The sequence below is a fragment of the Scatophagus argus genome, chromosome 9 (assembly GCF_020382885.2).
Source record: "Scatophagus argus isolate fScaArg1 chromosome 9, fScaArg1.pri, whole genome shotgun sequence".
In the NCBI taxonomy this organism is placed as follows: domain Eukaryota; kingdom Metazoa; phylum Chordata; class Actinopteri; family Scatophagidae; genus Scatophagus; species Scatophagus argus.
The window spans coordinates 13,824,623-13,851,679 of NC_058501.1; the positions used below are offsets into that span (position 1 = coordinate 13,824,623).

Consider the following 27,057-nt stretch of genomic DNA (forward strand, 5'->3'; position numbering starts at 1 on the left):
TCCTACAGAGAGACATGGACAAGTCTCATTTTTCCTCTCCGAAAAGTTAGCTGTGCTTTTAAAACAACTCTCTGTATTTACATTGTAATATACAAAAAAAAAAAAAAAACCCAGAGGTTTACATAAAGAAGACTTTCAAGACTTGATGGCCCTGCATTCAATTGTTGCACGCTGACGGACATGTTGGGGCATGATAGATGTAATACGGTCTCATTGTGTGAGTCCAAGGGTATTTTCTTGTCATGATGCTCCACCACTCATCCCCCTCGCAGACAGCAGCCTCAGGTATTTCTCTGTCTCTCCACCCTCACCGTCATTGTGTCTAAACCCCAAAGGAGAGCAGACTGGCGCGTGAAAACAAAACTACTTTCCCAGATCCCTATTTCAAATATGCCATTCGTGCCAACTCAACAGGCAGATGAAATATAAAACTTAACTGGAAACTTAACCTGTCGCCCTGAAGTCACAAACCATGTTTCATTTGCCCACCACTGAGATTACTGTTCATTTCCCAGGGAAACAGGAGAGGGGCTATGGGTCACGAGGGCTGCTATAATGCTCGGTGGTGCAAAGAATGAGGCTTAGCCATCAAAGGAAATGCCTTATATTTCTTCAAATTCTTTAGGTGACTTCCATGCTTTTGTAGCACTGAGTGCTTTCTGCAAAACCTGATTAAAAATCCAGACACAATCTGGAATGTTTTCAGCTTTAATTTCATCCCAACAGAGACAAAATTTCTGTATTTCATCAGACTGAGGTTATATTTAGTATTTTTAAGTATTGAGCAAAATTGTTGGGGTAATAAGAGTTTCACTGTCAGCTTTTCCAATGTTGACTCGCACATTTAAAAATCTACAACCTAAGTAATAAGCAAGAGTTCAAATTACGAAAGATGTGTCTACTTAAAACTCTACTTAAAAGTCTATCACTGCTGTTTTCTTTCTGAGTCTGTTCCTGAGCATTCCCATGAGAGAGAAAAAGTTCCCATGATCTTGGCCCTGCAGCCATATTTGGCATGCTAATACCCACTAAATCTGACACATTCGCGCCACACAGGAACAGGTGTCTTTGAAACAAGGCAACGTCTTAGCGATCAGGGTATCCCCTTCTGCGGCTCCACAAGCACCCGGGAGGAAAATTATATGGTTTAAGAAAACCATGGCAGCCTAAACACAGAGACCCAAAACACACACACACACAGAGCACTAGCACTGAAATGTTAACAAGTAATTATATGCCTGGAGTACACTATAGAAAAGAAAATGTGGCATAATAAAACCAAACTGAATCAAATCTGCTCAAGGCTGTAGTCACTCTACAGCTTTTGTCACACATTCAATGCTGCGCTGAAATTTTCCACAGCTGTATGTACAGATGCAAATTTCTGAATCAGTTGGTTCAGACATTAAATGGACTTTCTCATGCCAGTTCTCAAGTACAAAGTCTGTGTAATGTCCAAGTGCCCGTGTACGAATAGAGCTGGTCATTGTCCAAAAGAATTCACATCGAGCAGGCATACTGCTGGCATGCATACTGCTTTCTACTCTTTAGTTGATATTGCAATTGGACTAAATACCTGTTGTAGTGATAAGTGATATCAATGCCAAAACAGTCTTCATTATGAATGAGTGCTCCTCCTCCCGCACGCTCTACCCAGGTGCTATTCATCACTCAAACCAAATGTGAGCAAGTCCAGGAGGTGAGAATGTGTCTGACAGGGACAAACTCCTGCTGTGTGCAACTCTGAGCTCTGGGCCTGATTTAAGGGTCACTGTGTAGGTTACGTGAAAACTTACAGCGACGGAACGTATAACCTTAAGAATTACAACTGATGAAAATGTTCACGTTGTGAAAATTGACTTGGCTGAATGAAAAATGACCTTGGAAAAACGCTGTTAGAGCAAAACCCTGCACAGCATTTATACCAATGTTAAAAGTCCACAAAAGGAATTTCTGATGACATCTACATCAGATACGAAAACTTCCCCTGAAAGAAAATATGTTTGTGACTTACTGAACAACATGGCAGCAGGTAGCAGTGGAAAAATCCAGCATCTGATGCAAATACTTCAGTTATCTATCTATCTATCTATACTATCAGTTAACTGCAAAAATATTGCAGCTGTAGTCACTCTGCATCTCTGTACACTTACTGTCATTATTTACTGTCAACCCACGACAGCTTTCCGCTCTGCTGTTCTGTGTAGTTATGAGTTCTGTTCCACATATGTTAGCTTTGACCATGTTTTGTTTAATTGCCTGGAACGCAGCCATTGTGTGGCAATTTCTGTTCTGATAATTGTCTTAAATACAGGTTAATGTGTGTACCCAAGCTGTTGTGTGAAGCAGCTCATTAGCATTTAATGCTGACTGTTGGGTTAGGTGGAACAGCAGAGAAAGTGTTACACTTTAACAAGACTGGATGTGGGCCATGAGAAAAACCTTGACTGTGGCATGTATTTGCCTTTTGTGATTTTATTTTCAGCAGTCCCACTGTGGACTGTTCACCTGAAATAAACAGAAATAACCTTATTTGAGTGATGAATCAAACACAGAAACAAACAGTCCATGAGTATTTATTTTTCTCCTAAATGAGTATCTTTTAAAGTTTGCGCCTGTGGGTAATCAGGGCAGCTGTTTAATCATGTGTGACACCAACAACAGAGGAGACCAAATGAACCAGGCACAAAACTGTGGAAAACAACTTGATAAATGAAATATAGCATCTCTGTTGCTAAGAGGAGTGACAATTCAATGACTTCACAAGCATACAGCCATCATTAGCCTACATGTTGTGTGGCTCCAGACATTTCCTCACTACAGTCTGAAAGCATGTCAGATCGCAAGCAGGCAGAAACTGCAGTTTTTGTTTTTCTTTGCTGACCTTTGCAGCCAGAGTGTAAAAGACATTAGAGGATGCTTTGCTTTCCTTTTGTTGAAAAAGAAACGGCTGAGAAAAGAGTGCAGACATGGTGTGGTTGAATGCCTAATAAGTTAAATTAACTCTGACTCCTGAGATTTACGGCAATACCCACAGGCTCAACATTAATCTGCTCTGTCTAGTGGGTGTCTTCATGTGTCAGACACGCTCAACCATCTCCTCTGGCCTTGAAACTCAACATCTGATATGCAAATGTGTATATGTATTATGTGTTTACTGTATGTATTATCATGCTGAGGTGATTAGTATTGGAAAGTTCCCATGAATTACGTAACATATATCATGTTTCAAGCAGGTGGGTGACAGACATCACGTCCTTTGCAGCAGCACAGTGCAGTATTAGCCTACTGTCTGTCTGATGCTTTTAATTGCTGGCATTTATGTACACAAACTGTTTAAATTCAAGATAAAAGTTTGTCACGCACGTTTAAGCATTGTTGCTGTGTATCAGGATCATGCTGCCTCATTTATTTTCACACATCTGAGCCAGACATGTGGTCCAGGAGCCCACTGGATAGATAGCTGCATGCTAACCTTGAATGTTATTGTTACTATATTACAACCAGGGTGGGATAAAGTTATTACAGTGAGGGTGCAGTCTGCATTTTTCTGCACAGACATTTCCAAAACACCCCCACTTGAGCACTACAAAGACGTTTTCTTTTTACACTGCTGGATTCAAACTAACCACAGTGAGGCAAAACCCTCAGCTATCATAATGCTGATTGCACTGCATTGCTTGCCGTAATGCAGTTTGCCTTATTCATTTGCAAAATACAATTCTGCTGGACAGCATTTCAGCTTTGTTTACCTGTTCTCTCCTTTTGCATTTGAAGGTGGCGGGTGTAGAACCGTTTGGTTATCCTCCATATCCACGACACATTTTGTATTCAGTTCAATTTCTGTAGAGAGAGTTTGTAGGGAAAGTAAAAGAAGAAATGCGGGGGTGTGAAAAGTAAAATCCGATCTACTTTCCTCAGACTAAACTCAAGTCAGACTCCGGGCTCGTAACTCAAGCTGAAAGCAGCAATGGCGAAGAAATCAAAACTTTATGGTAATATAGCATGAATCCAAAGAGAAAGAAAATGTGAGTTTTGCAAACAGAAATCGTCGTCATAACACTTACCCCTGCGGTTCATGGGCCGAACTCTCACTGCAACTTTTACCTTTGTATCCGACATTTTCGTCCACTTTTCGTCCACCCTGTCTGTGCGCCGAGCTATCAATGTATAGTCTGTGAATCTCCGACAAGAAGCCCGGATTTCTACCGGAAAAAAATGAGCTCTAGTTTAACAACTCCAAAAGAGTCCAGACTTCGAGGAGAAGAGATAGGAATATGTTCATTTTATTTCCTGTATCCATCCGGGTTCGTTTTTTGTGCAAATCCAGCTCTCTGCTCCAGCCCCAGACAGCATCCCCACCGCCATCTTCCACTGGGAGCACGACTGCTATCCTCTGGCAGACTGCAGACGGCTGTGCCAAAGAGGGGGAAAGGATTTACGCACCGCGTCGCTCATTCGGGAGGGTGGGGGTATTGGTGGTGGTGGGTGTGGGGACAAGTGGACGAGAAATGTGAGACTGTCTGACTATTTGATGTATATGCAACCGTTATAAGCAACGTTTTAAGACAGAATGAAGAGCAGGAGGTTTATTAAAAAGGAAGAATAAACAGTCATGAAAATATGTCTTCGCTCATTCTGACACATACAAACACACGCACAAACAAACTGAAGTGCTTTAACTATTGTTATTTATTTTTCAGAATTAAAAAGATCAATAATATTAAATAAAACATTTGAATTATGTACTAGAGCAACAGAGCCGTAGCCAAATTTTTAGAAATACTGAGGGCAAGTGTCCCCATGGCCAAGTTTTCTTTTATATTTTTATATATTTTTTAAGATCATAAATTTTTTTTAGATCACAAAGTCTAAAATATAATCATGTTCTTCCTGTACATTAGAAGACACAAATTCCAAAATTGTTTCAGAAAAAAAATACTGCGGACATGTGTAGGAGGACCAGTGGGTCCCAATCATTTGACTTGTGACACCATTAAGATGAAGTCATTTCTATTTGTCTGACCCATCATCACAGGTTTATGGCCTTGTGGACATAGTGGATTCAACCAAGCATACCTGTCGCTTAGACTGTTTCATTTGAAAGGCTTTTCTGGTCACTAAAGTTAAAAGGAAAAAATCATGTAATAAGAACATTTATATGCAACAGTTACATGTAACAAATATTTTTACTTTTCTTCTCAAAACCTCTCAAATTTTTCTTAGGATCCCTTTGTGAGGTCTTGACCCCCTTGTTCATAAAGCAATTTACCGGATATTAGTAAATTATGTTATTTTTTGGCACAAAACATGATTGCACAAGTGATGCTGTCATTGCCGATCCATTGATTTTACAAAAGCAAACATAGCTTATAAAATCAGCCTGTAACACTGATTTTATTATATTCACATTTATCATTTCAATTTATCAATGCAAAACCAATATATATTTACATTTAAATAATATTGCCAGATCACCTTGTCACTTCAAAATGTAAGCTATATTCCGCTACTGTAGGGCTAGGTACATACAGGAGCTATATGGGCCCAGCATCAGTTTTAGCAGAATAAATCTTCACTGTATGATCTCCACCATCTAGAATAACCAGCTTGTTATCAAGTGACACGAGTCCAACTGGGCGGATAAGGCTCTCTCCCACTAGCGGAGTCAAGGCTGGACCATTTTGGAGATTCCCCAAACTCCAAATCATTCCCTGATTGGAATCAATCACAATCACGTTTCCATCCCGGTCAAAGGCCACGCCAGACATGTTCAGCCTCACAGTGAACTGCAGGGTCAGGCTGAAACTGTCGGTCTGATAAAGGAGGTGGAAGTCTTTTGTAAACACTCTCAGCCTGGTGTGTTGGCGACTCCCAGGTGGATATGTGTCATGAGGTAAATGCTCCATCACTGCAGTGTTCCCAGTCACCTGACAGCATGCCACTGCTTTTGGATGTTGGAGGTCTGAAATGGCTGCCTGATGCTCCAGAATGAGGCCATGAGTATAGTCCATTTTTATCTGGGATAGTGTGCCAGCTTGAACATCCGAGACTAGGATGTGTCCACAGCTGTTTGTGTCCACACCCCAGGGCATCTGGAAGGAATCTTTGACCACCAGCACATGGATGCCCCTAGAGTTGAAAACCTTCACAGCTTTATCACCTGCATCAGTCACCACTACGTAACCACTAGGAGTCACCGCCACATCAACTGGGTAACAGATCTCCCCACTGGTTTTTCCTCTTCGCCCAAAACTGTGCAGCTTCTTACCCTGTGGACTGAGCACCACCACCATTGTTTCTCCATCATGCACCACTACTATTGTCCCTGAAGAGCCCAAAATGGCTATCCCAGTGGGGTTGATAAGAGTCCCCCACCCACCAAAAACTGCACAGAGGTGCGGAACTGTAGATGTCAGATCTGCGGCCAAGCCAAGGCTTCCTTTTACCCTGTGAGAAGGAGCCGAAGATCTGGAAGTCCAAGACAACAACAGCTCCTGCAGGTCACTAAGGACCTGGCAGTGGGAGGTGCTGTCAGTGCTGCACAGCTGTCGACAGAACGGGCACTCCAGCTTCCTCAGGAGAGGGTGGGACAGAGCTGTGATGCATTCCAGACAGAGTACATGGCCACAGGAAAGGTTCTGTGGTCTGCGCTCCCTCTGCTGAGTGCTGAACTTCTCGAAGCAGACTTTACACTCCAGTAAGTTGATCTGGATCTCTCTCAGAATCCCTTCAGGACTCAGGCTGGCACAGCTCGAGAAAACAGGACTCTTGGCCATGGAGGAAATATCCTAATGCTCTTTAAGCCTGCTGATATAGGCTGAAGGAGGTTCAGGAAATCAAAAAAAGAAACACCGGCAATTTAGGCGAGCTAGAGAGAATGATGAACAGAGAGCTATGAAAGCAGAGCACTGCAACATTATTGTCAACACACTCATGTCCTGTGCTTTAGGCCCAACGGGTCACGTGACATTTTACACAGCACTGAAGCTCTCTGCTGCCCTCCTCTGGAAATTAGCTTACATGTTGGAGAGGTGAAGTGGTTACAGACGCCGTTGTTTTGAACACATACTTGATTCCTTTTTTCATATGTGTAACAAGTTTTAAAATAAAAGTTATTTGGCTGGATTCAAAGCTAAGAAGTGTTACGCAGTGTAATAATGTGTTCCCCATGTGATGGGGATGACTGGCTGCTTGCAACTCTTTCCAGATATAACTCTGTTACTATTCATGTTTTCACTTTTTTTTTTTTTTTGGTTCTTATCCAAGGCAACATCGATGGTAACTTCAAAAACATCTTGTTACAGGGGAGCAAAAGGCAGCTATTTCAGTCTGAGTTTCATGGTGTGCAGACCAAGTGAAATCTGATCCGAGACAGGCTTGAGTCAGCCAGTCCGGCACTCGTTTGCTACAGCAGGGCACTCTTCAGGGGTCGAGCAAGGTCATTCGTGAATTCCTATTGTTAAGCATTCAAACAGCCTCCTACTAACTAACTACTACAAATACTACAAAATGTATTTAATCGTTCTGCTCCTCTATTTCAATAACCAAACAGGGAAAATACCTACAATAACTCCCGAACAGTTTAAGAGGAAATGTAAAGCATTTTAATATGTTTCATTATTTCACAGTGAAAAAGAAAACAGCGCAAGTCATTTTCAACAGAACTGCATTTGGCAAATGACATCTAAATCCAGAAACAATGTACCATTTATAGAGTCTAGTGTAGCACGTAAGCCTGGTCCATTCCACAGAGGTCAACGTCTGGATTGTCGAGGATTATGAGGGATATATCTGTATTGAGATGATGCTGACAGAGCAAATGAAAATAAACCTTCAGTGTGCCACTCGAAGCAAAGAAGAATCAAACACAAACAGTATAAATTCATAAATGAGTACAAACTTAGAGAAGTTGGGGAAAAAAAAGAAAAGAAAAAAGATCATGCAAACAGGCACAAAATTAAAATGTTACGACAGCAGTGAAAGAGATAAAACCAAAAATACTGGCATCATGGTGTGTGTTGTGATATTAAGATTTGTTGACTTCTCTTTTATCTATTAAAACACTTGATTTGATCTGACACAGCCATGCAAAGGCAATATATGAAATAACAAGAAGGCCGACAATAAATCAAAAGCACCTGCACACAGACAGGTAGAGTCTGACAACACATGCAGGAAATTGAATAATTGCCCTCCATTATCGGTACATTAAAAAAATATATGATAGCAGCCACAGATGGATAGGAGAGTAAAATCACTCAAGGTCACAATGATTCACAACATACTCACACATTACAAAATGTACAGTATTTGCAAGAAACATCCTGGAAAGTGCTTAAACTGTGTGCTTTGCTTTGTTCCAGGTCAAACACAAACCTCAGTTGATACCAAGCGAAAGCTGTCTTGCATTGAAATCCTGCCAACATTCAAGCCCATGAAATAAGTGTGAACATCTATATGTAATTCAACAGCTAACAAAACACATACTAATAAAAAGACTTTAGGTTTTCTGTGCTACAAACATAGAGGCTCTAACTTTTGTGATAAATAATGGCTTTTAACATTGAAATGTGCTGAAACAACACACTGGAGTTTAGGCTGGTGTAAGCCAGTCAAATGTACATTAACCATCAATTTTATACTGTATCGCAGGATACATTTTTGAAAGTTAAAGTTTGTCAGCTACAATTATCATGCAATCACATCTAGAATCTGCAGTTTTTATTGTCATCTCTCTCGCTCTCTCACACACACACAAAATATCCCCCTTTCTTTCTCTTTTCACACGCAGAAACCTGTGATGAATAGTTTGGGAGTTTTTCTTTAAGACTACAGCACACAGTTAAATGTGTACCTCTGTAGCCCAAGCGTCTGTGCACTCTTAATAACACTGCACGGACCCGTTCATCCACTTAGTCTCGGCTGTCTCTACTCCCTCAACTGTAGGTGGCTTTCTAGACTTCAATTATACCAGGAAGCGGTTGTATCTTTACCCCCTTTTCATCCTGTGATTCTTCACACATAGCTCCTTGGAGTGAGTTCAGGAGTCGCCCGCCAGACTACAGTTCCAAGTCCTACTGGCTGTCCAGGCCGTTAATGGATTTGGTCTTTCCTAGGCCCTTTCCTCTGTGTCTGGTTGTTGGGTTGTTGCAGTCCACCTCAGTCTCTCCTGGAACAGGAGGGTCAAACACTAAAATGAGTTTACCAAAAGATGTGACTGAACTTTGCACATTTACAGCGTGAGTAATACATCATTCTGAACACTAGGGGTCAGTTTTTTGATAGGATTACAGTTAAATATTAATGTATACTTTTATGAGCCTTTTTTTATGTGGTTGAAGTTAATGTGGTTGATAAATTACAGTAAAGACACTGTACCTTTAAATCCTTCTGACATGCAATCAGCAGATTCTGCGTAATTACTGTCTTCACATTCTGAAAGGCTCTGTGAGAGGACAAAAGGTCAGAAACATGACACACATGCTGGAGAGAGAACATATAGTGACTAACACATCCTGTGCAGCATGTTAAGATATATATATATATATAAATAACACTTGTGCAGGTGTGCAAGTCATCATGATCTTTGAGTTTTAAACAAACACATCATAAACTAACCAGTGACTTCAACAAATGGGGTTTCCAAGCATCCCTGATAAGGTTTAGTTAGTTACATTTCTGCTACTTTAAATAAAGAAACATACCTTTTCTCTTGGACCATAATTTTCAGCAAACCACACCATTCCATACAGGCACAGGAATGTAATGAAGGCCTAAATACAGATCAAACATAATAAAGACTGTTTAATGATTCATGGAAAATCCATAGTCAGTAACTTACAGCACAGGACAATTTTTGATGTTGAGACAGAAAGATATATGTGAAAAATAAGGGTGTCTCATCAGCACAGTTAAGGCACATAGCTTCGGGCATTTTAAAGCATGACAACTAACTGCATGAGACCGCAGTAATTCATTCTGTCACAGAAATTCAACAGCACCGTGATCATGATGATCTCACCAGGCACAGCAGCCAGAGGATCACATAGAGAATCTGTGTTTTTGAGAACAAGTCCTGTCCAAACTTGATACATGCCAAGGCCTCCAGAAAGGCTATTGCCCTGTGAATGAGAGAAGAATAATCAAAACACACACACACAGCTGAAAACTCTGACCCCACCTGCAATAACCTTTCACAAAACAAATGTGGTCGCATGTGGCTTTTACCTGAGCACTCCAACATTTGTTTAGTGAGATACACTACAGTTCACGTATAAATTTATAGTGTGGTACGACTGGTTTTGAGACTCTTCTTTAAAAAGAAAAATCAACATAAGTCACGGCTACAATATAGGTTACACTTACCCAAACACCCAGCACTGTGTCCCAACTCTCTTGCACTGTGTGTCTGTGAGGTACGCATAGTACTGCCTAGACAAGAAAACAAAAAAATGCAAAGCAAGCTTTAGCAAATTTCATCTGCAGTTCTAGTCGCTTCTAGTTTTATTTCCCTGTAAACTGTCCAACAAGTGTGTATAAGCATGACACAGAGTACAATATAAATAAAGTTTACCGTCCTCACTTTGTAGGGATTGTTTCCATACTATTAAAAACAATGCTTCGTGCTTTTACCTCACTGTTGGAGCTGTGATGATACCAATGAACAGGATCCGACACCAGCTAAGAGCATGACTTGCGGGAAAGACAAAAATGTGCTTGAGGAAGAATGTGTTCAACTCTGTCAGCTGGCAACAAAGAAGGAAACAAAGAAAAGGGAACACAGATTTTAACTGTAACTACTGTATATAACAGAGAAGCAGGAAAGAGGCACATTTCTGTTGTTTTGGCTCTGTATCACAGCACACTGTTTGAAAGTATGGAGGTAGGAAAGTTAGAACTTTTTGTACATGCAAGAAAGTATTAATACTTAATGTCTGGTTCAAATATCTTATATTAAAATATTAATAGTCAAAATTAATATCCTGGTGCTGCTGCTTGTTTCACTGTGCTCTCAGGACATTAACAAACTGAATCATGGTCAGTTTGCTGACTTGAAAAGTCAAAAACACTGCACTGCTTTCCCCTAAAAACCTGTTGGTTGCTTCGGCTTTGTTTGTGTTACATTCTACTGTCCTGCTATACTGTTGTAAAATCACTGTACTGTGGGTATGAAAAGAGCAACAGTTACTACAAATATGGATGTAAATGCCCCTTTGTTGCCCTTAAAGCTGCATGTCAGTATCATATCCAGCGTGGAAGAGTGGAGAGCCAAAAGCACTGCGTCACTGTCACAGTACTTTTAATTTCACAAACCTTTTTGACTTGACTTTAATTTCTCAAACTATAACATTTGTTTCACATGATGACAATTCAGTAGCTCTACAGTGCGCTCTCTGATGTCACTGTAGGACAAGCACACAGGTGCAGCAAATAACATTTACAGAGAGCTCCATTCCTTCAGCATGTGTCAGTGAGACAACACAAAAACACCGTCCTGCGATGGGATCACCTACAAGGAACGGATCCATTGTTAATGTTATTAGTTATACTAGTTGTACCTGTGTTTGACACTGTGAGTACGTTCCACTGGCAATCACTCTTAATATGTGCTTTATTACAAGCAGAAAAGGTCAACTAGTTCAGCCTGTAGTTAAACAGGAAGACAGACTTAATACTGGAGAAAGACATATACTGTATGTCGCCCAATATAACAGACCACTTTTAAGTGAGGAAATCAGGGCCTTACTTGATTACATCCTGTTAATTTCGGGAAAAATGATATAAAATTTTTTCCTTTATATTCTGGTCATGTGCAATATAAAGATGTGAACAATGTCACTTGTATTGCAACCACTTTGGTTTGAGGTCAGAACACAAAGATTCTGTCAAATCACACTCGAATTAGCAAACTGGCAACACTACTGGCAGTTCAGCTTGGTGAGCACTTTGTCCAAGCCCCTCTCATCCGCACCGGAACATAATGAGAGGGAGGCCTGCTGCCATGTTATTCAATCATTTGGCCTGAAGCCTGTGTGGCTGAACCCACTGAAGGGCAGCTAAACTGTCACCATGCTGAGTAAGGCAGACCCGTTTCACATCTCTTAAACTAATTCTCATAGACTGGTAATTACTATTTCAAGCCGCAAGAGAATTGGGAGCAGCCTGAGCGAGTGAGATGGGAGGCAAATGTTTCATCACCACTCAAAAATGAGAGAAACAGCAGCCAGTGGCTAGACATTTGGCAGCCTTAGTTCACTGTTCAGCAGAGGGCAATGGAGCTTGCTCAAGTTCTCCATCCATGGTTTTCTCATTACCGTAAATTGTTTGAAACTAATCCAGCCTGTCTTTCACTCTTATGGGATTAGCTGTTGGTGTGTGGACAGCAGGACACTCATGCATTATATGAATCCATGTGAGACAGGTTTTAGATTTCAACAAAGGAGGAGGCAATTAGATTAGCCTGGGCTTAACACGCCAAGCTCCCTGGATCATCCCTGACTAGTCAGCACTTAGTCACCATGAGATGGCAAGAGAGGATTTCCCACCAACCCACCTGCCAGATGATCATGAACAGATAGACACCCGTCACTCGCTGCAGCGAAGACTTTGGGTCAAGCCAGCGTACATATGTCCAGCTTGCAGGTGTGAACTGTAATACAGCTCGTTTGATCTTTCCTGTGGTGGTGTGGATGTCCCTGGATGAGAAACACAAGAGAAGGATTACAAGGACTTGAAGATAGATTTACAGTAAGTATGACAGTAATTCAGTCGACAAAGTTAGATGAAAGTAATGCCATCACATAAATCATTCAGGCCTACTCCCCCTGATGAACTTGTGAGATTATATTTAAAAAAAAATAAATAAAGATAAAGTTAAGCTATCTGTCAATGGGCTGGCAAAAAAAAAAATCTGGATTTGCCAAAATGAATGAAATACATGATAAATATTTAGGTGGTCATTTCATCCTCTAAGGCTGTAATTTATGTTTTAGTTCAAATCAGAGGTTGGTAATCTGTTACAACTGCTAAAATTGCAGTATTGTTACTGAATAAGGGCTGATGCCATGAAATGCTTGCCCCAAGCTTAGAATTTAAACACCATTCCCACTCTCACAACCCAATGGCTTTGAAAATGGCTACGATTCTGTTGTTAATGGATAAACTTGTAACACAGTGGTAGTTCATTTTCATACTTAATACTGGCCCAGTGGTACGTCCTCATCTCCAAAAAGCGACAGACAGTCATGCCAAGCCAGATGCCTCCTCCATTACACAGCAGAATGTCAAGAATCACTTGGTCCCACCAGCACTCAGCAAAGTTAGGGAGCAGATGCATAAAGAAAAGCTGTGGTAACAGCAGATTAGGAGACTATGAGAGTCTAAATCATATCTCAATAATTGAACTTTCCAGCCTACAATAATATTATATATATAATAATATTCAATAAATGTTACAGATAATGACCGAAGCCCAACAACTCCCATCAGATAGATCATTTATATGACAAGCTTAGCTGGCCTTGAAATTTCTCCATTATAAGATGAAGAAATAAAAGAAGACACAAAGGACACAAAGAGAAAGAATATTATGAGGTGCAGAATTGTGATAACTTCATGTGGTGCATGTTTCCTTACCTCAGTAAGCTCCCAGGTAATACTTATGGTCCAGCAGAGGCCATAGCTTCGAATGAGCAAGGCCTTCATACCCCAGCCCCAAAAATGGCTGAATGCAAAAATGTCAAAATGGCTCAGGATTCTTTCCCAAGTGATGACATGGCAGTTCACAGCATATTCCTGCAGACAACAGTGCAGATATCCTCAATACAACGATTAATAAGCCCCTGACAACTCAACTGCAGCATGCAAATCAATCAGAAAATTATTTTCAGTGTAGGCCTACATCACTCACCATTATGTCTGCCTCTCTTTTGGCGTAACGCAGGTTTGGGTCCAACCAGTACATTAACTGCTTCACCTGCTGCCAGTTGAGGAAGATGATGAAAACCAGGAACAGGAAGTAGAGCACGCTCAGACCTTAACAGCAGAGAATCATGGCATTAAGAAAAAAAATCTCAGCTGCAAACAAAAACAGTTTTTCCCCTTGGAAGCTTTTAACAACACTCACCAAAAACTATTCGCCATATTGCTGGATGTGGTCGGGTGAATGGACCTACAGTGAGGCACATAATGGAAACAGGTTTGTTATTGTGCCACAACAATAAAAGTAGTCCTTCCATGTGTTATTTTTTCACTTATACTACTCATATCCATGGACACTTTTCCTTCCATCATGCTCACTGCAGATGTAATTTATGCAAGGATTTAAGTTAGAAATATTGGTGAGTCTGAAACATTGTCCAAAAGGAAATGTGTACAGGGTACTGAAACTCCTCTATGCCTGAAATCAAGCACAATGCTTGACAACCTCAAGCCCTGTTTAGGGCTTTGAGAAGAAGCTAATACAATAATGACCAAAAATTTGATTTGTGATACGATGCCATCATTCATGAGATTTATTCCTCTCATAACGAGGTCCTCATTGAGAAACGCCCTTGTTCTAAGCAAGGGTGTTATGTTAAAGGTATGCTACGCAGGATCTGTCTCCAAAACAAAACAAAACAAAACAAAACAATGTTAGGGACTCACACAAATGTAATCCTTCTCAATCATCACTTATGATTGCTAGAGGCGCGTGATGGTGTCTGTATCTGCAGAGAACCTGTCCTTTGTCTGTATTTTCTTAGTAATTTGCCATGTTTGGATGTTTATGGGCATCAGTGATTCTGGAGAAAGATAGTGAATTGTAGTCTCATTTCCAGTTGTAACAAGACTGCACATGTGAGTGGTGAGTTTACAAACAGGACAAATCCTGCATTATTTATCGTGCTAACATGTATCTGTATGAGAAGCAACTTCAGGCCAACTGAGGGTTATGCAAACGCCCTTTGACTGCAATAAAATATCAAAAAAAAAATTAATAACTTTAATTCCCTGTTTTGCTTACCGTTAGGAAATGCCAAAACACTGATGACAAGGAAGAAGGAGATAACCAGGATGAGCCCCACCCAGAGATTACTGTCAGGATTTCCATCATCTCTGCAGGCAGCGTAAATAATGAACAGTTAATATCACCAGTGATGATGCAGCATATGTAAAACAAAACAATTTAGAATTTAATAATTATAATTCTACACTTTATATCTCCTCCACAACTGTAGTTATACGTGCCTGACATACCTCCAAGTTGCATGGGCATTACGGTGCGCATTAGATTAGATTTCTAGGGAAAACTTGTAAAGGGTAATCGCTTTATAAATTTGACAGTGTGACTCGTTTCTTTCCTAGTTACATTGTTGTAACGTTAGATAATCCCAGCACAGGAAGCTGTTCATCACTGGACTAACTTACATAACGAAAACACCTTTTATGACCATGAGTGAATGATTAATGGAAACAAAATGTGGGCAGTCATCATCCAGAAAGCTATTCCACTCCCTTCATGCGAATGTAAAGCTTTTTTCAGTGAAAAATTCGTTAAAGAGTAGCTAAAGGCTGGCTAACCTCCTCGTATACCTGGCACTGTCACAGCATCACTGCCCCTGTTAGCCGAGCGCTAGCTAACTAAGCTAACCCCCCGAGCTAACGCTAGCTGTGTGCGACTTACCTTGTGAAGGCGAAATACATCAAACTGAGCACCGTGCATGTCAGCAGCGTTATCGTGTGAGGCTTGTAGAAAAACTCTATGGTGATATCTTCAACCTGCTGCTCGTTTATCATTCGGAAATGCATTCTGTAATTCACATCATCTTTGCTCAAGGTATGAGATCCGCTGTACACGGACGCCATGAATGGACGCTGTCGAGGAGAGCAGCAGCAGCTCCTCAAACAAGCGTGAGAAAGTGATCCTCTACGGCCAGCAGCAGCGGCGACGACCACCACCACCAGTCACTGTAACAGGAAACACTTAAAATAAATATAAAATGTCACATAGCTACCTAGCTAGCAGCATGCAAAATAAAAGTGACAGCTGGGCTTTAGGAGCAGTGAAGGGTTAAAAGAGCGGACTCTGTTGTGGAGAAATTGTTCACTTTTGATTTTGATTGGTGTGCATGTGTGTAGGGAGTGTCCCCAAAGCGGAAGAGTTCACATGCTTTCCTTCATCATGTGCTGCTGCTATGATTGTTTTCAGCGTGACCTCCATGCAAGGACTTCAAAAGTCTGACAAGCTGTATCCACCATATGAATTAACTTAAACCTAAACTGTGACTTTCTATATTACTATCTAAAAAAAATATATAAGCCTACAAGTTTTACGGGAAATTCAACGCTGTGTAACTGCAAAATTAGCCCAGCTGAGAGTCAAGTGAATGTCTTTCCCAGAATCAGTCCTTCACTGAAAAATAACTTTACTTCACTTCGTTTGGTGTGTGTTTATCTCCCCCTTGTGGCCGCTCATGGCATCACATGTCAGTGACACCGAAAACATGCAGCTCCCAGTAGGGGTCCCTAATTATTCATTATGAACAGCAAATCTCCGGTGATTAGCTGTTCATGTTTTTTTGGCAGTTACTATACAAATAATCTCTCCACTTTGTTAATTGAGCATATAGTTAAAAAAAAGCCACTTACTGTAGCTTCACTAATACACAAAAATATGAGCAATTTGAAATTACCCACAAAAGTGTTATATGGAAATTATGTAATTTTTGGCTGTAACACATAATGTAAAAGTGACTCTTGCTCCCTTTGGGCGTATGCTGTTATGTTATAAACATGTACTGCTTTTGCCACTATTTAGTCCTATGAGTCCAAAGAACAAGACTACAGCACAACAAAATGTGTTACACTTGTTTTTATACCAAATGTATACTGGCTATGTTGGATCATATGCATATCTGGATATAAATCCCTGTTAATTATTGTTAGCTGTCATTTGTCACTGTCCAAAGCAGGGGAATGTGTTGTAGGTCCACAAGAAGACAAATGAAACATAAATAAACAAAATAATACTTTATTCACCCCATATAAATTTACAAATAAAAAACAAAATAAAAACAAAAAATTATATAAAAGAAATTGTATGTTTTACAAACAAAAAATGCATTTGGGATAAAAATCTACAAAACAATGAAAATTGTTGAAATGAAGTTTTAAGAGTCTACTGACTCTCAGCCTGAGTTCAAGAATCTGTCATCTTTTTCATCTTTGCAATTTAATAAAGAAAAGAAGAGTCAAAATGGTGCCCGTTTACTTACAGCTGCACATCGATAATCTCTCTAAAGTAGCCTTACATGAAATACGGAGAATCAGTTGCAGCAAGGTAGTCAAGAACCGCTAAATCATCACCAGCATTTGCTTTTGCTAAGATGATCTCTTGCAGTGTTAAAAGGGACTGTTTAAATAAGGTACCTACAGGTAAACACATGCAAGAAGTTTTAAAATATGATCTGTACATCCAGGTGGAGAGACAATGCATCTTTCTCCAGGATGCAAAAAGCAAAGGTAATTTTATTAAACGTTAAGTTTAGAGCGTGGAAACAGCAACACTGTTACAAAATGATCGGATAGTGCGGTATAAACGGGTAGATATGTACAAACAAAAATAACAGGTAATTTGTATCTGCTGTTTGCATATTTTTTCCTCTGCTTATGAAATGAAAATGATCGTTAATTTAACGTTATTGCTGTATGTTGAGAGATATGTGAAACTGATGGCCCACCATGTCAGTAGTTGATTGGTGTTTGGTTTCCTGAGCTTTATGAAGCCTTTTGAATTCAGTCTCCCTGTTTCAGTAGTATGATGGGCTGCAAAGAAAAGAATGACCACCATTAGTTACAAATAATATTATTCCTCTTACGGTATCTGCAGTTGTTGTGTATTTAAAAACAAACAAACAAAAAAAAAAACTTACCAAACTGTTGAAATTTTCTCTGCATACAGCTTTACTCAACCAGTACATCAAGAACAGGGCAATTAAGTTTTCAACAATCAGCAGTGAAATAATCAGTCCATTGATCCCGTCATGGAGCTATGAAAAAATGTTGAGATGTGGTGAAAGTAAATACATTTCTGCTTTGTATTTCAGACAGCCACAAAGGTTACTTTATGAAGGGATAAATGCTGTTTTTTTTTACCTTGAGATTAGATGAGCCATTTGTAAAAGTAAAGGTACCCAGGGCAACTGCCACAACCGACCAGAGGAAACTGAGGATGTTCAGAGAGAATGACAGCTTTGTCTGCAAGGTCAAAAGGGCAGTAATGACACAGGTGTTAGCAAAAAAAATAATTAGGAGCCAAAATAACAAGACTTTCTAATGCATTCTGTTAATGGATTTAAAAAAAAAAATAAAAGAAAAAAATAAAAAAGACACAAAATCTGCTCAGAAACACCACACCCTAAAAAAAATCCTATTAGAAATATTAAAGGATTAATTCCCCCATAGTAGTTTGTAGTAGTTTGTTGATTTTTGTGACCTAAACCCACTTTTATCTTACCACATGAATGTTTGGAGATTGGCCAGCAGCATAGGACAGCATACCAGAGACCACAAACTAATGAGATATTGATAAAATGTGTGAATACAGATACAGATGTACAATGATGAATATTGCACAATATCAAAAAAGATTAGATAAGATAAGATAAAATAAGATAAGATAAGATAAGATAAAATAAGATAAAATAAGGTAAGTTAAGATAAGATAAAATAAGATAAGATAAGATAAGATAAGATAAAATAAGATAAGATAAGATAAGATAAGATAAGATAAGTTAAGATAAGATAAAATAAGATAAGATAAAATAAGATAAGATAAGATAAACTTCATGCAGAGAAACTTAAATGTCACAGCAGCAAAAGGAAGTACTAGAACAGTGCTTGTATCGATTAGCTTGTATAGATTTTCCCTGTTAGCCATAACAGTAAATAACAATGAAAATATGTTAAGATGATGAATTCTCTTTTGTTACAGAATCATCAGTGAATCATTTTTTTCTTTTGCAACTGTATTTACCAGAACACTGGGCAGAGTGAGGACTCCGATGGTTGTTGTCTGAATAAAAATCAGGCCCAGAGTGAGAATGAACACGCCGGCGATGGCTTGGGCTGCCTAATAAAAAATAAATAAAATACCTCAATACAGTGCTGTATTTTCTGTGTGGAAGTTAGACGCAAAAATATAAGCTCATGATCATGACTCTGCCTGAGTAAAAAAACACAACTTAACTTACCCCGAGGGGTTTAGGTTTTCCATTAATAACAAAGATTTTGTAGGAATCTTTGTACACACACTGAAACTTCTCTGGCATCAGCTGACCTCCCCGAGCGTCCTTTAGACTCCCAATGGGAATCGTGATGATCATTGATTCATCACAGACAAACGTCTTCTTCATTCTCCTGTGAACAAGATCGAAGAATGTCAAAAGCAGTTCGCATCACTGTGATCTGGTGTTAAAAGTTTTGGATAAATACCTTCTTTTTTTTCTTTCCGTGTCTTGATTCAGACCCTGAAATTCTCCGCTTTGTCAAATGAGTTTAGCAGTGTACCAGGAAATGACCTGGAACACTTTGCTTTCTCACCTCTCTGTCTCTCTCTCTCTCTCTCTCTCTCTCTCTCTCTCTCTCTCTCTTTCTCTTACACACACACACACACACACACACAATTTGGCAAACGCAAACATTTAAAACTGTTAAGACCTTATTTTGTATTTTTTATTTCTTATTTGTGTTCATCGATTTAAAGAAAAGTGCTTTGTTTTTCAATGTTTTTGAGCAAACACTTTACCATAACATACAACTTATGAAAATGAGGCACTGAGGGTGAAACATGATGATACTGTGTAGACCACTGGCAGAGTGAGGAAGTTAAGAAATGAGATGACCTCATCTCTCAAAGTGTTTGCAGGGAAGTCAAAATCATGCTGAAGAGTGAAGCCTTTGTTTGAGTGTGAAATAGATACTGCTTAAGCCAAACGTGGTAAGAATACCAGCTTTTATTGAATTCCTATGAAAAAGACAAAAAAAAGCTCTGTGGTACATGTTTTAAATAGAGAAGATGAATTTAAAAGAATCTCAAGATCTGTATGTGTGTACTCTATCTGAAAGTTTTGTGTCATCTAAGAGTTCAGTACGAGATGTTGATATTTTGTACAACAGCTTCGATCCAAACCTTTTGCCTGAAAAACTTAAGCTATGACAAAAAAGTGAACATGTAATGTATTATCTTAATATTTGAAGTTCAAATATCATTGGCAATTATTCAGCTTGTTTGACAAATACGGACTGATTTACACAAATGCTTTTCTGTATACCTAAAATTTATGAAAGGTCAGTGATGCAGAATTCCTGACTCGTGCAAATGTTTAATTTGACATTTAACAGGCCAGTAGCTTCGTTGTTATTTTATTTACTGTATTGACTCTTTCTAGTTTGTTGCAAATCCAAAAACAAACTGTGTTCAGGAACAACTATAATAAAAAGCATTTCATATTTGGCATCAGCCAAATTCACAAAAAACACCTGCATAGTGCGTTACTGTGTACTGAAGTATAGCGCGATAATTGCAATAAAACGTATAGGCGTATAGATATGTTTGGATTTTATTGATGTTTCTTTAATCGTTTGGGTGTTTACGCAGTTACATGATCTGATGTATTGGATTGCACTACAATGAAAGACATCTCTAGATAGATAGATAGATAGATAGATAGATAGATAGATAGATACTTTATTGATCCCGAGGGAAATTCAAATTTTAATTCTAATGCTTTATTTTCCTTATATGGTCGATATAAATATGCCACAATATAACTAAGTCGAGAAACACCACAACAGCAGTTTCAAAAATGAAGCTGAATCATTACCCCACGGTATCAGCAACAATTTAAAATCTTAATTTTTGACAGTTTGTTATTGAACTGTACAAAGCATAATTTGTAATCCATTTTTTCTGGTACTTTTTAAGGCTACTGTATTTGTCCCATATTAAGACTAAAGGAGAAAGGATTCAATTCAATTTCAGTTCAATTCAGTTTCTTTATATAATGCCAAATCACAACAACAGTTGGCTCATGACACTTTCCAATTAGAACAGGCGTGACCGAACTCTTTTAAATCAACTTTTCGAGAAACCCAACAAAACAAGCTCAAGAACATGTAATTATTTTCAAGCCCTATGTAATATTATTCACCATGAAGAAAACTGTCACTCTCCAGATCAGGGACGCACCATGGCCTGCGCCACTGTTGACATGGACATCCATGGAGCTGATGAGGAGCCACACAGAGCCGACTGCAGAGAGACACAGAGGATACGACATTACCGAGCCACAGAGATCTTGGCAGACGAAAAAGGGCCGCTGCATGACCTGCTGCAGAAACAACCTGCCGTGTTGGGTGTAAGTAACTTATGCTGGTGTTGTTCTCTAACCTCATTTTGTTGTAAGAAAATCACAGTATTTCATCCATTGCATTAAATTTGGGTTTGTGACCCCAGTAGACTGTTGCATGTTGAGTGGGTGGAGAAGACTCCAGAAATATTACATAGACATGGTGACACACTGAAAATGATTTTATCAAACAAATATCAGTTAAAAAAAACCCAATTCTCTATTGTTCCTGTATCCTAAGAACAAACGTTTGACTCACATTCACTACAGACACACACTCACGTGTTGATTCAAAGATAGCAGTGTTGCTATGCATCAGGAGCAGATAGGATTTTAGTGTCTCGTTCAGGGACAATTCAGTATACAGTTTGATGTTATGCCCCATAACATTACAAGCTGATTTCTGAAAAAGTGACTAATCCATACAAATATTTGAAGATTATGTTAATGTGTGTAATCAGGTTTTTAGAGTATAGAAGCCATTTATTTAGAGTGTGTGCATGAGAGCACTGCTACAGTGTTTCAACAATATTGTGTATATTCATGATGAGAGGAACTAAGATAGTGGATTTATTCTCATGCTATTACTATTTTCTATCTCATTTCTTTCTTATCTTGAAAAGACTGAAGTCCAGGCATCCTCCCTGTGACTGTGATATCATAAAACATGTAAGAGGTGCAGTAAAGGGAAAAGAGATGTCCAAAATTGTCTTTACCCATTGTGCATGTTTGGCCAGCAACAACAGGAAATGCTTTGTGTGAAGGTGTGTGTGTGTGTGTGTGCGGGGGGATGGGGGGGTGTAAAACCAGGTTGTGTAAAAGATGAAGTTTCACATGCTGTGACTTAGCTGAAACCGCGTTTCGCTGAAATGCCACTCAATGTGGTAACACAATTCACATTTTAAATGATTTTGACATGATTCATGCAACTTACTGATACCGGATGTATTTGTTATATATTCTATTTTAATGTGTTTATTTGGTAACAACTCCAAGTAAGGACACAACCATGGTGTTAACTTCATGCATGAAAGTCATAGCAGGTCATGAATAAGATGAAGTGCACAACATTTAATTTCTTATCTTATGCACTTCACACAAGGAAAACAGAACTAACAGATTATTATTATCGTGCATGCTGAGGTCTTGCACACTGTATGACTTTGTAACTTTAGCCTTCGTACTGCTGTTGCATTTGGATGCACTTGAGATAATTTTTAGTTCTCTCCTCTACATTCCTAACAGTTTACGCAAAAATGTAGGCACATTCACACATGCACCCTTACTTACCATGCATGTTTGTTTTTTATGGAATTGAAGCTGATTGGTATGAATGAATGTTATGCGATTTGTTGTAAATATGAACCGAATCTCTGTTCCCATGTCAGTCTCTGCAGGTGGTGAGCGGTTTCCTCAGTGTTGCCGTGGGAATTATTTTTGCTGTAACCCAGGAGATGACAGAATCCCTGTTCACTTTGTTCAGAGTTTCCCACATGACTGGAGCACTCGTGAGTCTGCTCAAGCCGCTTGAATTATAATAGCAAAAAAAAAAAAAAAAAATGCACTAAGACAAGCAGATATGAGTATTAGTTAAAACAGGTGTTAGTATACAGCTTGACTTCAGTGTAATGACTCATGAAGTCAGTGCTTTTGTCTTCTTTGCAGTTCATCATTGCTGGAGTTGTTTCCAACTTAATGTTCAAATATCCAGCATTACTACCTGTAAGTACTACTCAGTATAAGCCCGACATTAACATTACAAACATTACAGGCGATGAAGGTCATCATGAGCTGAATCAATTAAGAAGTAATTAATGAAAGTTGAATGTATGGCTTGTGTTCCAGGTGTCCTTCATGGTGAACTGTGGCTGTATGACTGTAGCTATAGTTGCAGTTTGTCTGATAAGCGTTGACCTGGCTCACTGGAGTCCAGAAAATGATCAGCATTTGAGGGTAAGACAAAATGACACTTCAAAATGCACATTATACATGTATAATGTAAACTAATGTATAATTGATCTTTACATTTTTGACAGGTGGAGCTGCTAGAACTTTGTGTGTTGGGACTCGAGATTGTTCTCTCTGCGATCCTCTGCTTCTGGTTCTCTAAAGAGAAATATTCCAAATCACCATGATTAGACTGTTGACATTAAGTGAGAAGAATTTAATACGATAAGTGAACTGTCTGAGGACCAGGACACTGCATATCAATGTCTAGAAGAAGTGTCTGTTTTGTTGTATGTCCTTTTTTGCACATCAAATGTAAATGTGGTCTGGGTTTGATGTTTGACTTGCGCTATGAATGTAAGGCTTGTGGTAAGCAAATGTGAGCTTCTCTCATACAAAAAAAACCCACTTCTTCATTCTCTGCATCTCTGTGTTTAACGGTAGCAGCGAGTCACATTGTGCTGCTCAGTCTGCCAGTCCGCAATGGTCTCTGTGTGTGGTTTTACACCCGTCTTGGTTATCAGTGGAAATATCAGCAGCTTATTTTGCACATATACACTCAACTGGCTTCACACGCAGAAAGTTTCACTGAACTGAGAAGAATTCCTAATTTGGTGGGTCGGATTTTGTTTGCAGAGTGTAGTCATTAGCCTCTGGTGAAAATACTTGACCTCCTGTGAGACTGTCAGACTTCACTTCAGTGGCAAAGAAATGAAAACATGTATTAGACATTTTAATCATCTGTACAAATGAACTGGCAACAAAAGGAAATATGACAGTACAACATCATTTGGATTTATCTGCCTGCTATTTTTTTTGTTTTGTAAAGTACATAATAAAAAAAACTCATCTACAATATAAACACTGATTCATACCTAGCCCATTAAAACAAATGTACAGACCACTGTCGTACCATCATGGCAGTGTATGTGTCACTTTCCAATTTACAGTTATCATAATGAAATGTCTACTAATAATTGAGCTTCATCATTTAAAGTCTTAATGCTCCGCAGCTGGATTCCTCTGATTTTCACCTCCGTGCGCTGATACAAACTGCTGTGGCTTCAAGTAGCGTTCAGCTTGAGGACTTCACAGCTATGAAAAAAAGAAGCAAACAACAAGAAAGGGGAATTAATTTTTTTTTTTTTTTTTTTTTTTACACATTACACACTCATATTATATATTAATTCACTCAGCATGCAATATTAAACATGTCATTCAACTATGGGATCCACTTATTTTAGGGTTAAAGAGACAACACACAACACAAATTTTAAAGAATTATAATAATATAATTCCTAAAACTTTCTGTAATGATTAGACATCAGTGGTGATTACAAGATCAAGTTGCTGAGGGATATTTAACTCAAATGATCTTTTTGAGAAGCTGTAACTGTAAAATGGCTTATGGAAGATGGAACAAGTAACACATCTGTGTCCAGTTTCTGGTGTTCTGGGTGCAGTTTACAAAATTACTAATGTCCCAAACCAGTGGTTTTTATTTATTTTCAGATGCTTTATTCTACCCTATCAAACATCTTAGAGTACTAGAGTAATTCTATTGTCCAAATGTGTGCAGGAGTCTTTAATACACATTTAAAAGACCTTAATAAAAGTCTTGATAAATTATAAAATTTGCACTGTTTGGAAACAAATAAAATAAACTAGAAAAAAACAACAATTTAAAAAACACAAAACTCATCAACAAAAAACTCTTTTAACCATAAATGCATTCAGAAGCCCCAAAAAAAAACAAAGGTTGTAACAGAGCATGCATGTGCTGAAACACACATAAAACATAATTTACAACACATTTTATGCCCTCGTGTCAAACGGATGCACAGCAGGAAAATGAGAGTTTGAGGAAATGAAGAGGAAAAGATGAAAAAGAGCCAAAAGTTTACAAAACAAACCGCCCATCAGGATGAAAGCCCTCTAACCATCAGGACACACTGCCATGCAGCACACAATACAGCCACCAAAAGCACATTTTCACACAGATTAGTAGTCAGATCACAGGTTCCTCACAGTTGTTAATGAGGCTGTGAAGGGGACAAAACCAATGTCCACTCTGGTGACACCAGTTACTTACTGAGCTAAAACCCCTCAGCTCTGAGTCAGACCACAGTAGAGAGGCCTACTGCTATATGAGAGGTCTTGCTCTGGTAAAAACAAAACAGCAAAAATGTTGTGAGTAAAACTGATGTTCAACTACTCAACTCAAATATTTTCCAGCATTTTGCCTTTAAATGTTAAGTCTTAAAACCAACTAAATTATAACTGCTGATTTAAATAATTAATTCTCCCACACTGGTTATAGTTTGCCAGTCAGTCTGATTGAAGACACATTTCAGAAAGTAACCTAAAAGATCAAATCAATGTGTCAATGAAATATTCTTGTCTAAAGATTTAGCAGATAACATTTTTTTACACGTTCATGTTCAACATTGTATTTACCAGGTAGTTCAGTTCAGTGTAAGTGCAAACAGCTTTGACGGGTCCAAAGAAAACTCAGAAGGTGAGAGATTTGAATCTTAAAGTTTTTCATATGAGTGTGTAAAATTAAAGTGATTTTAAAAATCAATGTGTCACGGCCAAGTCAGGATTATAATCAGGCCTTAAAATTGCATAATATTTTCCTGACTTAAGTCAAATCACCAACATGGTGCTAAAATGTTTCTAATTACTATCCTTTTTAACCTCTTTTTGTATTTGTTTGTGTATGAAGGGAAATGCAATCATTCACGCTCACAAAGCAGGAGCACTTCAGGATGATATGATATGCAGCACAAACTTTACTCCACAGATGTTTTGGCAGTGACGTGTCTTCATCAGAGCTTAAAATAATAAAGTTAGAGCATCTTACTTACTGCTTCCAAGGCCACCAAATGTAAACAATTATCCAAAGTGAATAAAAAAGTAGGATGAATAAGAATACATACACTTATGTAATTAACTAAAACAAAATGTATTATAGACCCCAGGCTTCAATGTCTTTTACGCTTAAACAGGGGTCCACAATGAATTTTGGGCTGTATTTTCCATCCTAGTAGATGAAGGCTGGGCTTAAAAAGACTTGCAGGAGAAATACTTCATGTGTTTACTGTCCCTAAACCTACTAACATTTGACAAACAGCCAAGGAAACAGCATCAGTAGAACAATTTCCATCCTTTTACATAAAGGTAGGTTTAAACTAACTTAATAGAAAGCCACAAAATATAAACGGGTATCACCACAGCTAGAGTTTGCCTATTAATTCTCAAAACAGACTCTCATGAAACATCAGGTTATCCTGGTATAAGGAGACTAAAAAACAAACAAATCAACACTCACTGCTGTGATAAACTTGGTGCCCTGGGGTTGGAGGTCTTCCTCTTTCTGGAATATCGAAGGAGAGCCAATAGAGGACGGGGGTGTGGAGGAGCACAGGAAAGGGGAGGGCTCATTGTTGTTGTTGTAGGAGTCCATGACGGTGCCTGGGTGCCCTGGTATAGTGTGGGTGCTCAGTCCTGTTACACTGTCACTGGAGGTACACTGGGAGGATGTCTCTGAGCTTTCAGTCACTGTCACACAACAGCGAGAGGAAGACACATTAATACTGCGATGCTGGACGAGGCAACACAGAACTCTATTAGTTTTGCAATGAGGTCAGAGTTTAGGGAGGCTCAGTCATTGTGCAGGCAGTTAAGCTTTTCCAGGCTTTTGTGTATTTTTTAA

General features: G+C 38.9%; 6 protein-coding genes across 20 annotated transcripts in view; 1 reads left to right on the plus strand and 5 right to left on the minus strand.

Annotated features, from left to right (window-relative positions):
• kif13a (kinesin family member 13A) overlaps window positions 1-4,498 on the minus strand; it is a 35,422-nt gene extending 30,924 nt beyond the window's left edge. For 6 of the 13 annotated variants that reach the window (XM_046399483.1, XM_046399486.1, XM_046399484.1 and 3 more), the window contains exons 1-2: window positions 4,068-4,496; window positions 3,753-3,843 (exon numbers count right to left, since the gene is read on the minus strand). In XM_046399483.1, coding sequence (XP_046255439.1) covers window positions 3,753-3,843; window positions 4,068-4,122 — 146 coding nt within the window. In that variant the 5' untranslated portion in view covers window positions 4,123-4,496. Of the gene's footprint in view, window positions 1-3,752; window positions 3,844-4,067 lie in introns of all 13 variants that reach the window. The other 7 variants (XM_046399488.1, XM_046399493.1, XM_046399492.1 and 4 more) reach the window with 2 other exon arrangements.
• An 878-nt stretch (window positions 4,499-5,376) lies between these two features.
• LOC124064920 (E3 ubiquitin-protein ligase NHLRC1-like) lies at window positions 5,377-7,063 on the minus strand. The gene has a single exon (XM_046399814.1). The coding sequence runs from the start codon at window positions 6,777-6,779 to the stop codon at window positions 5,538-5,540; it is 1,242 nt and encodes a 413-aa protein (XP_046255770.1). The 5' UTR covers window positions 6,780-7,063; the 3' UTR covers window positions 5,377-5,537.
• Window positions 7,064-7,589: 526 nt separating this feature from the next.
• ptdss1a (phosphatidylserine synthase 1a) lies at window positions 7,590-16,394 on the minus strand. Its single transcript, XM_046400030.1, has 14 exons — window positions 16,159-16,394; window positions 15,668-15,951; window positions 15,008-15,099; window positions 14,129-14,173; window positions 13,913-14,037; window positions 13,639-13,797; window positions 13,197-13,348; window positions 12,557-12,698; window positions 10,636-10,748; window positions 10,369-10,434; window positions 10,025-10,124; window positions 9,708-9,776; window positions 9,382-9,448; window positions 7,590-9,172 (listed from the first exon to the last, which is right to left on the minus strand). The coding sequence occupies exons 2-14, from the start codon at window positions 15,847-15,849 to the stop codon at window positions 9,078-9,080; spliced, it is 1,407 nt and encodes a 468-aa protein (XP_046255986.1). The 5' UTR covers window positions 15,850-15,951; window positions 16,159-16,394; the 3' UTR covers window positions 7,590-9,077.
• A 1,381-nt stretch (window positions 16,395-17,775) lies between these two features.
• LOC124065026 lies at window positions 17,776-19,612 on the minus strand. Its single transcript, XM_046400031.1, has 7 exons — window positions 19,477-19,612; window positions 19,236-19,401; window positions 19,019-19,114; window positions 18,500-18,556; window positions 18,139-18,240; window positions 17,916-18,032; window positions 17,776-17,808 (listed from the first exon to the last, which is right to left on the minus strand). The coding sequence occupies exons 2-7, from the start codon at window positions 19,395-19,397 to the stop codon at window positions 17,779-17,781; spliced, it is 564 nt and encodes a 187-aa protein (XP_046255987.1). The 5' UTR covers window positions 19,398-19,401; window positions 19,477-19,612; the 3' UTR covers window positions 17,776-17,778.
• Window positions 19,613-19,702: 90 nt separating this feature from the next.
• Window positions 19,703-24,134, plus strand: si:ch211-269k10.4 (uncharacterized protein LOC100150242 homolog). Its single transcript, XM_046399655.1, has 6 exons — window positions 19,703-19,981; window positions 21,220-21,401; window positions 22,781-22,900; window positions 23,058-23,114; window positions 23,238-23,345; window positions 23,429-24,134. The coding sequence occupies exons 2-6, from the start codon at window positions 21,234-21,236 to the stop codon at window positions 23,525-23,527; spliced, it is 552 nt and encodes a 183-aa protein (XP_046255611.1). The 5' UTR covers window positions 19,703-19,981; window positions 21,220-21,233; the 3' UTR covers window positions 23,528-24,134.
• The window catches only part of zgc:158766 (uncharacterized protein LOC100009641 homolog), a 33,301-nt gene continuing 30,295 nt past the window's right edge, over window positions 24,052-27,057 (minus strand). For 2 of the 3 annotated variants that reach the window (XM_046399654.1, XM_046399652.1), the window contains exons 22-24: window positions 26,674-26,903; window positions 25,432-25,501; window positions 24,052-24,434 (exon numbers count right to left, since the gene is read on the minus strand). In XM_046399654.1, coding sequence (XP_046255610.1) covers window positions 25,457-25,501; window positions 26,674-26,903 — 275 coding nt within the window. In that variant the 3' untranslated portion in view covers window positions 24,052-24,434; window positions 25,432-25,456. The remainder of the gene's footprint in view (window positions 24,435-25,431; window positions 25,502-26,673; window positions 26,904-27,057) is intronic. The other variant, XM_046399653.1, reaches the window with a different exon arrangement.